An 18,531-nucleotide genomic window follows, 5' to 3' on the forward strand; every position below is an offset into this window, starting at 1 on the left:
GCCAAAATGCCCATGGCTGGTGCCATTCTCAACCAGTGGTCCAAAATCAACCAAGGAGGTACCCAAAAATTCCCAGGGAATATTGGGGCCTAAACAACCTTTTTAGTGAGAAACGGCCCGGTGCGCTTCCACCACACTGGTCGACTGACTGCACCATTGTGCAACTGCCATAACCAGGGAGAAGGGGACAACTGGGAGGGGGAACATCTGGAGGTGTGAAAGAATGTTATGGGAAATTGGGGAGTATGCCCACTAACAGGAGCCAGAAGTGCCAAACTGAGCCATCTGCCAAGTTTCAAGAATGCCAGGCCTGGGAAAGAAATTTATACTCGTGCCTGAGGCACTGAGTTCCCAAAACATCAGAATGAGACCTGATTGGACTGCTCTCACGGGGGGAGGGGATTGCTTTCAATATACAATTTTCACATGGTTTTTCCTCAGAGCTTGCTTCATTCATGCTACACTTGGCATTTCTAGTAAAAGTACCTTTTCTCTAACACTTATGGAGTCAAGGGTCATTCTTTCCTAGGGAGTAGCTGGAGTATTATCTGTTGTTAAGAATGACACAGTAGTAGTAGGTGGAACTAAAAGCAATATTAAGTAGATTGCTCCACTTCTTTCATCTTTGGAAAGTCCTCCAAAGATGCCAGAAGACATCTTACAGATGTCAAAATATATTCTGCAGAAATAAATTACCACTTATTAATTAGTGGTGCCTTTCATATTTTGAAAATAGTTTGAAAGAAATGATTTGGTCCTCACATGATTATATATGTAACTTCTCTCAGACACCTTTTTTCAGGTTTCCATGTGAAGCTGACAAAAAACTACAGTTGCTATTAAACCACATTAAATATGTATTGGGTTTACTCACTTCTGAGTCATTTTTTGAAGCTTGCACAGTCCTGATAGTTCTACTCTTAAATATGGTTAATGGCAAGGAGAAGGGGGACTGTGGCTTGGTATAAATGAGTCTATTTTTATTTTGTTTGCAAGGAAGAATAATATTTTTATGAATAAAAATTCACATGTAATTTTTGTTTGTTCTTTCCCTATCTAACATTAATAAAAAGACAAATTTGTTTCTGCTTACTTGCTACGAATAGGATTATGTGGAAACTACTTGATATTGTGACAAAACTAGCTAATGGTGAATATAAAGAGCCATGTTAAAAATAGACTATACCCTCAGGAAAAACTAGAAATACCTAGCCTGATAACATTTAGTGTTTATTTCCTCAAGATCCTCTGGAAATTTCATTTGCTGTATGTTAAGGTCCTGATGTAGAAAATTACTTGACGATTGACACTTCTTATTCTTACTGCAAATATAATATAATTAAAAAGATCAGTATTTTGCTTAAAGGCAAAGATTAGGCTTAAATTACTTTTAGATATACCAGGCTGAGGGATGGGCAATATATAAAAATGTGCATTGGACCAATAAAAGTGATAGAGATGGCCAGAAGTAATAGAACAACCATTGGCAGAGAGGATGTTAAGTATACAAAAATGTTCAGATTAATCCTTGAACTGTTGCACTGGGCTGCAAAGTTTCTTTACCTGAATTTTGGAAATAAGTTATTCAGGACAAGCTAGATTTTTATAGATTTTGTAGGAGGAGAGCTGTTGCATTAGTCTAGAATGGTGTAAAATGAGGAGGAGTCTGAAAGCACCAGACTCCTCCTCATTTATCTGAATAGAATATTTTATTTAAAATCATAAGCTTTCATGGACTGTGGCTCATTTCTTTAGGATTCATAGAGTCCATGACTGATACAGACAGTTTTTGAGATGTTTTGCATTGCAACTCCCATCCATGCTATATGGTACAAAACAGGAGTCTAAGTTACTGGACTACATATTTGTCCAGAGCTTGATTAGCATACTGAAATATAAGTAGTTCTTGACTTTTGACTGCAATTGAGCCCAACATTTCTGTTGCTAAGTGAGACATTTGTTAACTGAGCTTTGCCCCATTTTACAACCTTTCTTGCCACAGTTGTTAAGTGGATCACTGCAGTTGTTAAGTTAGTAACATAGTTGTTAAGTGAATCTGGCTTTCCCCTTTAACTTTGCTTGACAGAAGATTACAAAAGATGATAACATGATCCTGGGACTCTGCAACCATTATAAATATGAGTCAGCTGCCAAGCATCTGAATTTTGATCACATGACCATGGAGATGCTGCAACAGTCATAAATGTGAAAAACAGTTATAGGTCACATTTTCACTGCCATTGTAACTTTGAGCAGTCACTAAATGAACTATTGTAAGTCAAGGACCATCTGTATACAGCTGATATAAGAGAGTTTCTGTGTTCCTGTTAAACATTAAATAATGCATTTCATAAAAAGGGAAAATCTCCTTCCTGATATGTTTTCAAGTAAACAAGACTCGCACCCAATATTTCTGAAACCTGTTCAACTATGTGTTTGATTTTCCAGAATAAAAGATAAATACAGTCAGTTTAAATATTTAAATATAGAAAAATATTTTGAACTCATTTTGCTGCTTATGAGAAGACTGTCAGGCCTGGAAACCATACTAGACTTTAGGGTTCCAGACGCTGCCACATTTTTCCCCTGAGGGGAGGAAGGGGGGCTGAGGGGTATGGTAACATTCTTCAAGTGGTCAAGGTTGGATGGTGTTCACATCTGCAGGAAGAGTGGCGAGAAGATATTCGAATGAACTGGGAGAACGTGGGACCATGTGACCAGCAAAGGGGTCAGGGGGGTGGGACTCTTGGGGTTTGTATAACTGGGAAAAGAATCCGGAAGTTCAGTTTTGGAATTTCACTCATCGTGTGCCAGTTTCCTCATGCTAGTAAAGAACTCTGAAAGACAATGGCTTCTGAGTTTTTTTTATGCAGAAGAGGTTTTTCTGGAACCCTGACAAAGACATGCTTATGCATAATCTTTAACCTAAAGACGTTCAGGATTTTTTCTAAATGCTCAAGGAGTATAGTTTGTATTCATATACTCCTTCAACTACAAAAGAGTAAACACCCTACCTTACAGGTTCACTGCAAATTAAAAATGCCTCAGATTAATTATATAAATTTGGCTTTGTTGAATTTTCTTCCAATTTTTCTTTAAGTTTAAATGAATTGGTAATGACGTTGGGTTTCATTATTAGATTTTGGTTTTATACATGGCACTTGTTCTCCAACGGACATAGTAGCTTATGTTTAGTATGATTATTAAAGCATGGCTGCTAGTGACCTACTGGAGAAAAATAGATTATTTCAATATGATTCATGAATGAGCTGTTCTTGCATCCTGATGCTTATTTTACAGTAACTGATAGAAGGAATAAAATTGTGGCAAAATAATACAACTGTATTTTTTTAAAAGAACTATTATTAGTAAAATATAATTCTTTGTTTTTCCCTTTTTCTTCCCTGGCAGGGTTCTCCATCATGATGGAATTAACTCAGATGGGTCCCTCAAATGGATTTGCATAGTAGGCTCTAAGTATCTTATCTTCTTGGATAAGTGACATCAGCATTAAATACAAGAATCAAGGGATGGGCTGCAGCCAGAAGAAGTCCATTGCTCTTTGTGTTCCTGGGAACTGTCTATGTTTCATCCGCTGAGATACCTACCACATTCAAATTGGGTTTTCCCTGCTTGACCAAGAATACTTTACATTTTCCTTCCTGGTAAATTATTCTTTTCCTCATACACCTCATACACTTTTCTAATTTTCACTGTTGTTTCTGTCTTTTTCTGCAAATTTTGTTTTTCTGCCTGGCTGTGAACATCCTCAGGATCTGCTAATGCTGATGTGAAACCATGTCAAAGCCAGTGGGACTCTTATGGCTGTCTTTGATTTTTACTCCTATTTGTGTCATGCTGAATTCTAATTTCCTTCTTTGGATAACTGCCCTAGCAATACGTTTTACACTTATTGAGGGACAAGCACAATACCCAATTGTAACTACAAATTATGGCAAAATCCGTGGTGTAAGAACACCCTTGCCCAATGAAATCCTTGGTCCTGTGGAACAGTATTTGGGAGTCCCTTATGCTTCTCCTCCAACTGGAGAGAGACGTTTCCAACCCCCAGAACCTCCTTCTTCGTGGACTGGTATACGGAATGCCACTCAATTTGCTGCTGTTTGCCCACAGTATCTGGATGAGAGATCACTGCTTAATGATATGCTACCAGTTTGGTTTACTGCCAACTTGGATACTGTAATGACCTATGTGCAAGATCAAAATGAAGACTGCCTTTATCTGAACATCTACGTACCAACTGAGGATGGTAAGTACATTCACTAACCATGAACTGGCCAGTTGGCCAATTTGCACAATTTATTGAAGCATACATTGTAGGAATTCTTCAGTGACCTGTGTGATGAACTATAAAAAAGTTATTGGTTCATATTAGATTTAAAACATTATAAGAATAGCCTGTATTACTTGTTCACATTTGCTACATGCATTTATGATGACAGTCCAATTTTCCTTTCAAAGAGTGCACTATGCCAATCTCTGATTGTTCATAGAGGAAAAGTCAAACTAAATAATTAAAAAAAATATATAGTTCTGTGGCTATTTAAAGAAAAAAATAAAGAAATTGTAATATTTTAAGAATCTATAGTAATATATTATGTAAGCCTTAAAATGAACAAAAATGTTTATAGCTTATTTTAATAGAAAACTTTTGAATGATTATTGACTTTTTAGAAGTGCCTGACTTTTTATTACTTTAGAATAAATAATACATCTATATAGCATAACAATATTTTGATTTTTAAGCTGTCAGAATTTTAGTAGTTCTCACTGTGTATATATATAAATTCTTAATTCAGACAATTGCAAATAACCCAATCAATAACTATAACAAAATAGCCAGGATTTATCATTAATTGTTTCAAATAAATATCCTTCCCTAATTATTTTTCTATGAATTATTTCTATTACAAATATTTATGTTTTTTCTTATGATTATAATTTTAAATAATCCCTCATTAACATTCTTACCAATAGCCTTCGCTTTTATCTTTATTCCTTACCCAAAGATAGTGATTTACATAGCAAATAGCTTTTTGGCTCTATTATATAGAATAATATAAAATTATCCTATAGATGTGCATTAGTAAAATATTTAAAATGGTTCATTTCAGTTCACTTTTGTTCATAACAATAGATTTATCACCTAGCATAATGTAGCTAGCATAAATTGTTTATTTAAGATAGCAAAGCACCTGAGACCTCTGAATATCACTATTCTGGTTTTGTTTTGCTTTGCTTTTTTGCTTTGATATGTGCTGATATAATTAATTCTTGCTTCATACCTTTAAAAAAGGTATTACTACTGCTGCTATACTCCTACCAATAATGTAAAAAAAAAACAACCCACTTAAGCTATGAAGTCTTAGCACCTTTTCCATCCCCATTCCTATTAGCATATTACAATGCATCCATTTCTTTTTCTCCGTCTCATCTGAAGGAGTTAGTGGTTCAATCTTTCCATGGTCATTGCTAAATGATGTTTGATGAAATAAAGAACCTATTAGCCAAGATGGATTCAAGATGGATTATGGAAAAGTATGACCAGTCATTTCACAGCAATCGAAAAGAAGAGCAAACTGGCATGATTTTAATGGAGAGCTGTGGTGCTGCATAAATAAAGGAAGGAAGAGTTCAGTTGTGACATTATATAAAAGAAAATAAAACACTTTCAATCAGTCTCCAATTTCCTTTTTTATTTTGTACAAGTAAACAGAGGCAATTTTACCAGCTTGTTCTTAAACATGAAGGGTTTCAATAAATAGCCTTTTTTCAATTGACTGCATTTCATGCAAGAAAAATAAGCCGAAGGTGTATCTCCTATTTCATACATATGCACAAAGCAAATAAAACCTGCGTGCATTCAAGCTGTTCAAGAAGTTCAGACTAAAAATACTGTTTGTTTAATTTAATCTAGGGGAATCTTGTATTTTCACGATCATTTTGATACCAAGATTAAGGGACTCAGGTAATTTATAGATAATTAAAAATAATCCAGAGGAAGAAAAGATTATAGAAAGAATTTATTTTGTCTCTAACTTGAAGTGGGTTGATATCAAATTCATCTAATTTTTGGAAATTTATGATCTCTGGCATAAATTTATGGAATGTACTGTAATTGCCAGAATTTTTGTGCTAGAGCCTACTTTCATGGCATTCTACTTCCATGAGAACTGGAGACAAAATCCTTATGTGCATAATCACATTTGGCCAAATAAAGTAATCAATTCAATTCAATTTTGTCTCTGATACTTATTTTATAGAAAAGGAGAGCATTGCAAAAAATTTCACTTATATATTTTTGGAGAGTTAACATTACTGCACCAAAATAATAATATATAAGGCTTATACCATTTAAGTGATGATTGGGTGATGCTGTGTGGATGCTATATCACTGAGGGTAATTGCCTCAGGTGGTTCAGAAGCTTGGAAAGCTTTCTAAACCATTAGTTTACAAATGCCCATTGAATTTGCTGCCTGAAAACTGAAAGATCTTAATTGTTTTTATTTTGCTATGCATGTATTGGAGTTGCACAAAAATACTAAGAGGGAGGGAGATATTTGAAATTTGTTTTCTAAGGGTTTTTTTTTTTTTTGGATAGTTGTTTTCTAGGAATTTACTTGGTCTATCATCAATACTGGTGAGGACAGGACAGCATTTTTCTTGGTCAGTCTTCCTGTCTTTTTTTCTCATATGGAAAACACTGGATAATTATGCAATTGAAGTTGTTCTTATAATATATCAAGAAACACACCTTCAAGAAGGGATTGTCAAGATTGGGGAAATGTCAGTTATTGATGGTGAGACAGGACTAAGTTGATTGAACCAAGATGCCTCAGTTAATAGTTCAGCAGAGTTCCTTTGATCTTGCCAATTGTTATACATGAAATTATATAAAAGAAAATGTGCATTTATAGAGAATAGAAAAGTGAGAAAATTCCTAATGGAGAAGGGAAAAAGATACTGTTGGACTTGCCAATTATAAGAACAGTCAAGGATATGATGTAATAAACTCATTTTGTCAACAATGGTGGTTGATGGTATCAGCAGGATTCAACTGGACAAGACTATACTTCTTATAGATGAAAGTTACTGCAAAGACAAAGTTATACAAGTCTAGACATTTTAAAACAGTAGTTGAGGTCCAATATGATATTAATGAATATCATGACATTCTTTTGGTCTCAGGATTTGCATCTGATGAACTCATACCTTTTTATAGTTAGCATTTTAAAATCTATACAGTATTGAAATTCAGGTGAATATTGATTGTTTTTTCTGGGAATGAAGATTTGTATACAAGTAAAGACATTTTCATATTTTTAAACTACATTTTGAATTGTCTCCATTTTGGGAGTTCTAGAATAGTTTTATTTTTCACTGTCCTAGAACATTTTACAGTTTTCTCATTTTGGTGAATTGCCGGAGTTTGTTTATACTGTGATCTGTATTATATGGTAGCGCAGATATTTTCCTTAGTTTGGGAATAAATTTTGCTTTTATTACTTTCACCTCAGGCAACTTGGGACTTAGTTTTTTTTTAGTTTCTGGTATTCTCTTCTCTGGCAAGAGTCATTTTGTTGTCCCCAATTCGGTATGAGCCTGGTGCCGAAGCCAATGATGGACGCCAAACACGAGATGCACATTTTCTGATTGCTTTTTATTGGAGTGCTCCAAGGAAAAGGGCTCCTGGCCAAAAAGCCAAGAACAAGAACAAAGAATTAATAAATCTTTATATGTTTTCACTAAAAGAGAAGGCGGGAGAAGGCAAGATAATAAGAAATATCATCTAATAAACATTTTAGTAATAATTCTACAATTTGTTCTCTTAGTCTCTAGCTATTCCTAAGCATTGGCTAATGAATGCTTTAGGAGTTATCTAATACACATTTAATTGGCTGCAGGGCATCTGTATTCTTAATTTTTGATGAGGCCTGCAAGTTGTCTAACTGTTGTTACTTTTAACAGTTTTCTAACTACCCAGAATTGTTACAAGTAAAAAACGCAAAATCCCGATTCTCCTGTATGCCGACAATGCTGCTATTATTTCACAAACTCCCATAGGATTGAAGAGAGCAATTAGGGCAACACTTGGCTTCTGTAGACAGAATAAGTTGGTCCTTAACTTTGATAAATCAAAAATTTTAGTTTTTGCGAAAAGACCCAGACAATACTCTTGGAAAATTGAAGGACACAGATTGGAACAGGTTATGACATTTAGATATCTGGGGGTGGTCTTCCACTCACAAGGGACATAGAAGGCACACCTGGAGCAGACATTGCAAGCAGCCAATAGGTCCTCAAATGCAATTAAACGCTTCTTTTATATGGGTGGAGATCAATTAGTACCTGCTGCCTTAAAACTTTTTGAGGCCAAAACACTGGCACAGATTTTTTATGAGGCACAGTCAGGAATCCTTGCAAAGTAAAACTTGCTAGAAACTATACAAACCAAATTCCTGCAAGCCATCTTAGCTGCACCCAAAGGAACTCCAAATGCCCATTTAAGAATTGAGACCGGTATGTTCCAAATTCAGGTAAGTGCCTGGAAGATGATGATCATCTATTGGCTAAAGATTCACTTCTTTCCAGAGGGACTGTCCCCGCTAGTGCTGATAGACAACTTCCCCTCCCCCAGGAAACAGGCGATAGATCACATGCTGGGCTCTTACGGGCTCTCACCTATATTCTTAATGTCCCTAGGCTTTGACAAAGCAAAGCAAGTGATAATTGATAGAATGAAGGACATGGAGTTTCAAGAAGAATTAAGCAGGTTGCCTCTCCACAGTAGGGACAAAATCAAACAGGCCATATAGGAATCAGCAGGATAGCTGAATGTTCTGATCTTCCCAAAACAAAGAATAGCTTTCTTCAGAGCTAGATTTAATATTCTCTCCTCAGCACTTCTCCAGGGTAGGTACAAGAAAACACCAATAACAGAATAAGGAAAAGTCAAAGATATCTCACATGTTTTATTGTACTGTGAGTTATATAGAGTATGTAGGTCAATATTCTTCCCTTACTAGCGAGATTGCCAGAGAGGACAGACAACTTTTATGTAGACGTTCTCCTCCCAGACTCAAATCCGGCTACCACACGTGCAGTGGCAAAATTTTGTGTCACTGTAATGTCCACAAGAAAAAAAAATGGTTACCAAATTATAGATGTCAACTGATGCCAACTTTTTGGAGATATATATATATAACAGTTATGGGAAAAATACATTTACTCACATACTTGACGGCTCTTCACGCATGTAAATTAGGAAGTGACCCTATTGGTTGAGATCATGTATTTTAATTATAGGAATTGATGTCAGTAGTATTTTAATTTTAAGTTACATAACAGATAACTGTTTTTTATCATAGATTTTATTTGTTAATGTATTATTTTATTCTTGAATTTTTAATTGTATATTTACAGAGTGTTTTTTATTTGTTCTGGCCTATGGCTGTAATAAACTGAAATTTCAGAATTGTTACAAGATTTACACATGCATATTTCCTGTAGATAAGCATTCTTTGTTCTTGCCAGACAGACTCCGCAATTACAGTCTTCCTGATTTACTTTCAAGTGTGTATTATGACCTGGCTTTATTTTAGCATACAGCCCATCAATTTGACCGTTGAAGCAAACCAGGAGAGAAATTAATTGATGGTTCTTACTATTCATAGTATGAGCATACTGTAATCTAAAAACTAAAATTCAGAATGGAATTAATGAATGGAGCATTAGATGGAGAGTCAGTTTAATGCAGTGGTTAAGGCCTCAGGATAGGAACCAGGAGACTGTAAGTTCTAGTGAACCTGAGCTATTCACTTTCTCTCAGTTCTTGTAGTAGTCTGAGTAGACTACTTTCCATATAATTATTACTACTATTACTGCTATTATAGTACTGCCTCTATATTATGGCTTTTATGGTCGTTGTTCAGAAGTCAGTCAAATATTCACATCTTTCTGGAAGATGGAAAGGCCTTTAAAAAAAGAACCTATAGCTTTCTGAAATGAGAGGAAGTAATTGCTGGCTATCAAAGTAACAAACAGACTGGCACTTGGTCACTCTGCACTCTGCTGCACAATGCAGAATCAGCAATGTTCTTGTGAACTTAGCAATTATGGTCCTGTTTCAGACCCTAAATTCTGTCCAGAATTTAAAAGTTAATTGCTCCAGTTTCCTAGGCTTTAGTTCACCAGTTTTTGTTCTTATTGCCCTTGTTGTTTTGCTTTTCTTCTTCTTCTCCTTCCTCCTCCTCCTCCTTGTCTTTCTCCAGAAAAATATTAGTTTGAGATTTCAGTGACATTAAAGGATGCTATTCCCTCCCTTCTAGATAATGGAGAATCTGTCTGTAAAAAACAGTTCAAATGATAAACTTCTGTAGCACAATTTTTCAATATGTGGGAGGTGAATTTGGAAATGTATGCAAACTGAGTCTTAGTTATTATTTTGGTTCTTAGACCCCTGAGGATTAATTTAAAAAATGAATGCATTTTTTATAGTCACAGTTTAGTTTTTTTTTAAAAAAAAAGCACAGCTAGAGCTACATCAAAATCATTCTGATTGTGAACATGACAATGAGGTGCATATGCTATTTTTTCCCCAAACGCTTCATTTGAAAGGGTAACAAATAATTCCTTGGAGTTTACTTTGCTCATCTGGTGCTAAGAAAATTAAGAAAACATCTGGTGAAAACTAAGAAATGTGAAAAAAGCTCTGTAATGTGATTGTACAAAATAAAGATGGAGAGAATAGTATGGGTAAGTGTTTTTTCCCCCCATTTGGTCACATAATGTAGCCCATATAAAGGGGGCAAAGATGGATTGAAAAAAAAAGTTTCTGACAACAGAATCCCCTGCCATGCCAATGAATAAAGTAATCAGATATACCTCATTATTAAATAATTAGATTATTAAACATTTATTACATTTTTCATTACTACTTCTAAAATATATTTAAAGAAATTTGTTTAGGTCTACTAAACATGGGTTCCAGAACTCAAATTCTGACCAAGATCCAGTTTGGTGTAGTGGTTCAAGTGCTGGCCTAGAAACCAGGAGACTGTGAATTCTAATCGTACTTTAGACTTAGAAGTAATCTGGGTGAATTTGGGCTAGTCACTCTCTCTCAGCCAAAAGCACAGGGTTGTTGTTAGGAAAATAGGAGGAGGAAGGAGCACTATGTATGCACTTATAAAGTAACAAAGGCAAGATAAAAATCTAATTTAGATAGATAGATAGATAGATAGATAGATAGATGATAGATAGATAGATAGATAGATAGATAGATAGATAGATAGATAGTGTCAGACCTGCCAGAAACCAAATCTCTAAATAAAAATGATATATATCTCACAATTAGATAATTAAACATTGATCACATCTTTAATTACTACTACTTCTGAAATATATTTAAAGACGTTTGTTTAGGACTACTGATTTATGCAGAAAACTAAATTTCATTGTTGCCATCTGATAATTATCCAGATTTTTGCAACTCCAATATAATAGTCCTAAACTTGGTTCTTATGCTTCTGGAAAAACCCCAGTGGAATCTGGTCCATAACCAATACTTTCCCGTAATAGCATAGTAACTTCCTCCTCCTGCTTCTATTGTGGCCTTTACAATTCTAATGTGTAGAAATTTGTTCAGAATATTCATAAACATTTCATATGTTTAATGACATTATTTTATCCTTAGCATGAACTGGCTGATGAAGGCAAATCCCAACATTCCTGTATGGGCATGGATAGGGGCCGGGATAGCTCAGGCAATAGAGAAGCCTGTTATTAGAACACAGAGCCTGCAATTACTGCAGGTTCGAGCCCGACCCAAGGTTGACTCAGCCTTCCACCCTTTATAAGGTAGGTAAAATGAGGACCCAGATTGTTGGGGGGGCAATAAGTTGACTTTGTAAAAAAATATACAAATAGAATGAGACTATTGCCTTATACATTGTAAGCCGCCCTGAGTCTTCGGAGAAGGGCGGGGTATAAATGTAAACAAAAAAAACAAACTGATGGGATTCAAGTGATTTAACAACCGGTTCTCTGCCCTAATGATTTCTTTCAACAACCAGTTTGCCAAACTGCTCAGAAAGTTAACAACCAGTTCTCCCAAAGTGGTGCGAACTGGCTGAATCCCATCACTGGGCATGGGGAAATGACTTGCTAGAGATGAGCTCTTAAATACTTTTGGTATTGTCTGAGAATTTTTAAAACAAGAGAATAAGTATTCCTTTTTAATAGAAATTTGAAGTATTAATTACATAATAAAGGATCTTATTTGTGGTCCCTAATATTTACATGGTCTTTCATTGTTACATAAGTACTCAGTACCAGTTGTTTCATGCAACATTTTTTTCTTAACCCAATTCAGAAACTGTATAACTATTGCGTCCTCTCTTCTGCATCTAGAAGAACATTGCCTCACCGTATGACTTCTTTCCAGAGCTTTTCAGAGTCTTCTCACCAGAGAATAATTTGAAATCTAGGAGGTTGAGCTGTTCCCTCTTTTGATTACCCATTCTAGTTCTCCTCCAAATGAAAAGGAACAATCTATAAATGGCTCATCCCTAATCATGTTTAAGGAGTTAATTTGAAACCACCCTCCCATAGCAAATTATCAGAGACTAGGGGGGGTTTACTTAAATTAGGCAGCGACTGATTCCAGTTTCTCTTCTCTCATCCCTTGCTAGCAATGAAAGCATACTACAGCATTTCACCTCAGCATGCATCCACAGTTGATATGATCCTGTCCCTTCTCTCTCAAATCTGCCTCTAAGCACAGGACACTGCTTAGATCCATCTATCCTTTCATCCCTCATTTAATTATAAGGGGACTTAAAGGTTTTTTTTACAATGAGTAACAGCATTATTTATCCAAACTGCTTGGTGTATTGCTTGAAGTATTCTCCTGCAAGAAGTAGCTCAGGAGATGCAGGCCTTGGGCAGCCTGGAAAGAGTAAACAGATTTGTAATGGATCTAAAACAAATGCACTCAAAAACAAGCACAGGAAAGAAAGAGAGAGAGAGAGAGAGAGAGAGTTGATTTGTTGTCCTCATCAAAACAATGCTTTATCTGCTAAATCCAGTTAATGAAGGCCTAACTTAGCCCTAAGTTATTTGAGAATATTATTATAAGCTAGGACTTTATGTACTATAAATAATGATAAAATAAGTGAATTGTTGCTAGCCTTTGCAGAAGAACCCAGACCAAAACAAAAGCACTACCTCCATAGGCCAAAAAGGAAGAAAAGGAAAGCATTTCATCTTTCTTCAGCACTGTTCTGAAATAGAGAGCATCTACTTCTTTTATCTGAGTCATTAATTCGTAAGAGGTTTTGGTTGATATCATGACTTCTACCTTTATATGTCATTGGAACTGGGGAACATTCCTATGTCAAACTAGGTAAACATTAATCATGAGAAATTACCAGAGATTTGCATTAAAAATGATACTTTGAAAAACAAAACTAGTGTTTCCAAACACTGTCAAGCAAATTATTTTAGCAACATAATTGGAATTTTCATTTATTAAAATGTCTACATTTAAAATAAAACCTATTTCTAAACTTTAATTCAAACATTTTCATAAAAACATTACAGCTGCTTTCAAAACAGAGAATAAAGATCCCTTTCTCAGTGCTTAGTTTTCATTTTTTCATTATTGGTGCATACATTTTAAAAACAAAAACAGTTCCTTCTAAGTTTCTAAATATTTCCATTATCTGCTAGTCAGGTGTTATTTAATCAATGACATCTTTGCTTATAGTTCTAACCAAACAATTATTATTTTTCCCATCTTAAATATTTATGTTAAAATAAGTCAACAATAACAATATTTAATTTAAATCAATTAAGTGTTTTGTAATAAGCGAGATTATCTTTCTGAAGGTTACTAGAGTAATTAGACATTATCTCCAGATGTTAAATAAAATAAACCTGAATTTTCACGCTCATAATTTAGCAGTCAGAGTGGGTAAGCAAAAATACTGAGTTGGTTTTTATATCATCTAGTCACATTATATATACAGTACATTCAGAAAGTATTTAGACCCCCCTTCACTATTGTCAAATAGTGCAACCTGATTCTACAATTGTTGAAAATCATTTTTTCTCATTCATCTAACTCAATACCCCCTAATGACAAAGTGAAAACAGAATTTTAGAAATGTCTGTAAAAATTATTAAAAATTAAAAAAAAATGAAATATAATATTGGCACAACTATTCAGACCCTTTGTAACATAACAACACATGAAATTTAGCTCTAGTGCCTCCCATTTCTTTTTATTGTTGCTGATATGTTTCTACACCTTGATTGGAGTCCACCTGTGGTAAATTAAATTAATTGGACATGATTTGGAAAGACACACACCTCTATAAAAGGCCTCACAGCTGACAATGCATACTGTAGCAGAGCAAAAGCCATGAGGTTAAAGGAACTGCCTGCAGAGCTCAGAGATAGGATTATTGCAAGGCTAGATCTGGCGAAGGCTCCAATAAAATATCTGCTGCACTGAAGGTTCCAAAAAATACAGTGGCCTCCATAATTCCCAAATGCTACACATTGCTACACATTGACAATAAAAATCAGAACATCAAATACAAGTTGGGCGGAAACAACCTTGTAGACAACCCTCACTCTGTCAAGGATCTAGGAGTAGTCATCTCAAACGATCTAAGCCCCAGAGCTCACTGTAACCGCATTGCCAAAAAGGCATTAAGGATTGTTAACCTAATTTTGCGAAGCTTCTTCTCCAGTAACATTGTATTGCTAACTAGTGCATACAAAATCTTTGCCAGACCAATTCTCAAACACAGCTCGTCTGCCTGGAATCCACACTGTATATTGGACAAGACAATTGAGCGGGTCCAGAGGTATTTCATGAGAAGAGTACTCCACTCCTCTACTCACGATAGAATCCCTTATGCTACCAGGCTTGAAATTTTAGGCTTGGACAATCTGGAACTGCACTGCCTGCGGTTTGATCTAAACATAGTACCCAAAATTGTCTGCTACAGCATCTTACCTGTCAATGACTTCTTCAACTTCAACCTCAATAATACACGGGCAAACAACCAATACAAACTCAAAGTAAACTGCTCCAAACTCAACTGCAGAAAATACTTCTGCAACAGAGTGGTCAATGCCTGGAATGCTCTACCCGACTCCTTTGTTACATCCTCAAACCCTCACAGCTTCAACCTTAAACTGTCTACCGTGGACCTCACCCCATTCCTAAGAGGTCTGTAAAGGGGGGGTGCATAAGTGCACCAGCGTGCCTACTGTCCTTGTCCTACTGTCCCCATTTATTTGTATTCATTTCCTTTATTCATGTCCATGTTCACATTTATACCTGCTATCTTGTACATATTTGACAAACAAATAAATTAAATAAATAAAAAAAATGGAAGAAGTTTGACACAACCAGATCTTTTCTAAGACCTGTTTGTCAAGTCAAACTGAGCAATCAGGGAAGAAAGGCCTTAGTAAAAGAGGGGACCAAGAAGCTTATGGTCACTCTGACTGAGTGACATGTGAGATCCTGTGTGGAAATGGGACAGAGTACCAGAGGGACAACCATCACTGCAGCCCTTCACTAATCCGGGTTTTATGGCAGTGTGGCTAGATGGAATCCTACCCTCAGTGCAAAACACATGAAAGTCCATTTGGAGTTTGCAAAACAACAACAACAACAAAAAACACTTTAGACTGTGCGAAACAAGATTCTCTGGTCTGATGGAACCACAGTTGAACTGTTTGGACTCAATTCTAAATGTTTTGTCTGGAGATAACCAGAGACCACTCATCACCTGCCCAATACCATCCCAACAGTGAAGCATGGTGGTGGCAGCATCATTCTGTGGGGGTACTTTTTTTTTAGCAGCAGGGACTGGGAGATTGATCTGGGTTGAAGGAAAGCTGAATGGAGAAGAGTACAGGGATATCCTCAATGAAAACCTGTTCCATAGTGCTCAGGACCTCAGACTGGGTTTAGGGAAAATTCTGTGAATGTCCTAGTGCAGCCCAGCCAGAGCCCTGACTTGAACCATATTGAACATCTCTGGATGGACCTGAAAATGTCTGTCCAATGATGATCACCATCCAATCTGACTGAGCTTGAGAGGATTTTCAAGGAAAAATGGCAGAAAATCCCCCAATGCAGATGTGCAAAGCTTGTCTTGTCATTCCCAAAAAGACTCCAGGCTGTAATTGCTGCAAAGGTGCTCTAACAAAGTAGAATAGAATAGAATAGAATAGAATAGAATAGAATAGAATAGAATAGAATAGAATAGAATTTTTTATTGGCCAAGTGTGATTGGACACACAAGGAATTTGTCTTGATGCATATGCTCTCAGTGTACATAAAAGAAAAGATACATTCATCAAGGTACAACATTTACAACACAAATGATGGTCAATATATCAATATAAATCATAAGGATTGCCAGCAACAAGTTATAGTCATACAGTCATAAGTGGAAAGAGATTGGTGATGGGAACGATGAGAAGATTAATAGTAGTGCAGATTTAGTAAATAGTTTGACAGTGTTGAGGGAATTATTTGTTTAGCAGAGTGATGGCCTTCGGGGAAAAACTGTTCCTGTGTCTAGTTGTTCTGGTGTGCAGTGCTCTATAGCATCGTTTTGAGGGTAGGAGTTGAAACAATTTATGTCCAGGATGTGAGGGATCTGTAAATATTTTCATGGCCCTCTTCTTGATTCGTGCAGTATACAGGTCCTCAATGGAAAGCAGGTTGGTAGCAATTATTTTTTCTGCAGTTCTAATTATCCTCTGAAGTCTGTGTCTTTCTTGTTGGGTTGCAGAACTGAACCAGACAGATATAGAGGTGCAAATGACAGACTCAATAATTCCTCTGTAGAACTGAATCAGCAGCTCCTTGGGCAGTTTGAGCTTACTGAGTTGGTGCAGAAAGAACATTCTTTGTTGTCTGTTTTTGATGATGTTTTTGATGTTAGCTGTCCATTTTATGTTGTTTTATTTTTATGTTGTTTTATTTTATTTTAGATCTTGTGATATGATAGAACCTAGAAATTTAAATGTTTCTACTGTTGATACTGTGTTGTCTAGTATTGTGAGAGGTGGAAGTATGGAAGGGTTTCTCCTAAAGTCTACCACCATTTCTACGGTTTTGAGTGTGTTCAATTCCAGATTGTTTTGGTTGCACCACAAGGCTAGTCGTTCAAACTCTCATCTATATGCGGATTCGTCATTGTCTCGAATGAGACCAATCACTGTTGTGTCATCTGCGAACTTCAGTAGTTTAACAGATGGATAGTTGGAGATGTAGTCATTGGTATACAGAGAGAAATGGGAGAGCACACAGGAGAGCACACAGCCTTGGGCGGGCCCTGTGCTAATTGTACAGGTATCTGATGTGATCTTGCTTAGCTTCACCTGCTGCTTCCTGTTTGTTAGGAAGCTTGTGATCCACTCACAAGTCTGTTCTGGTACCTGTAGCTGGTTTAGCTTAGTTAGAAGAGTATCTGGAATGATGGTATTTAATGTTGAACTAAAGTCTACAAAGAGGACCCTTGCATAGGTCTTTGGTGACTCAAGATGTTGTAGGATGTAGTGCAGAGCCATATTAACAGCATTATCTGTTGATCTATTTGCTCGGTATGCAAATTACAAGGGGTCTAACAGCGGATCCGTAATGGTTTTCAAGTAGGAAAGCACTAGCCTTTCAAAGGTTTTCATGACTACACATGTCAAAGCAACTGGTCTGCAGTCATTCAGTTCCTTGATGGTGGGCTTCTTCGGCACTGGGATGATGGTAGAGCATTTGAAACAAGAAGGAATATAGCATATCTCTAGTGATTTATTGAAAATATGGGTGAAGATGGGGGCCAATTGGTCAGCACAGACTTTTAAGCAAGAAGGAGTTATTTTGTCTGGGCCTGGAGCTTTTCCTGGCTTTTGTCTGTGAGTACTGAGTGAAGGGTCTGAATACTTATGTCCATGTGATATTTCAATTTTTTTCCTTTTAATAAATTTACAGACATTTCTGAAATTCTGTTTTCACTTTGTTATTATGGAGTACTGAGTGTAGATTAATAGGAAAAGAGTGAATTTCAACAACTGTAGAATCAGGCTGCATCATAACAAATTTAACAAAAGTGAAGGGGTCTGAATACTTTCTGAATGCACTGTAGATATTTTTTTCCTTGAATCAGGTACATGTGTGTGTGTGAGAGAGAGATATGAAGAAAGCAGCATTGCATGACTGTGCTGCAAGCTTCACTCATTTGGGATATCCAGAAGGGGTAGCAGTCATATTGACAGGCTTTTTCTTCTTCCATGTCTAGATTAAACTTTAAACTGCCAGAATGAAGCCACCTTCTTGGTTTTGTCAAAAATAAGTCATTATTAATAACTGTTTATGATAGTAACTGCCATACCAGCAGATGGTTTGGGCTTTGTGTCTTTCCACATTCACATACCATTTTATTATCTGCTAAGACTTCCACTTGAACATATTGGTTTTA

General features: G+C 36.1%; 1 protein-coding gene across 4 annotated transcripts in view; it reads left to right on the plus strand.

Moving 5' to 3' along the window:
* NLGN4X (neuroligin 4 X-linked) overlaps nucleotides 1–18,531 on the plus strand; it is a 197,866-nt gene that overhangs the window by 40,820 nt on the left and 138,515 nt on the right. For all 4 annotated transcript variants that reach the window (XM_058186147.1, XM_058186143.1, XM_058186144.1 and 1 more), the window contains exon 2: nucleotides 3,412–4,270. In XM_058186147.1, coding sequence (XP_058042130.1) covers nucleotides 3,799–4,270 — 472 coding nt within the window. In that variant the 5' untranslated portion in view covers nucleotides 3,412–3,798. The remainder of the gene's footprint in view (nucleotides 1–3,411; nucleotides 4,271–18,531) is intronic.

The sequence above is a fragment of the Ahaetulla prasina genome, chromosome 5, assembly GCF_028640845.1.
Source record: "Ahaetulla prasina isolate Xishuangbanna chromosome 5, ASM2864084v1, whole genome shotgun sequence".
In the NCBI taxonomy this organism is placed as follows: domain Eukaryota; kingdom Metazoa; phylum Chordata; class Lepidosauria; order Squamata; family Colubridae; genus Ahaetulla; species Ahaetulla prasina.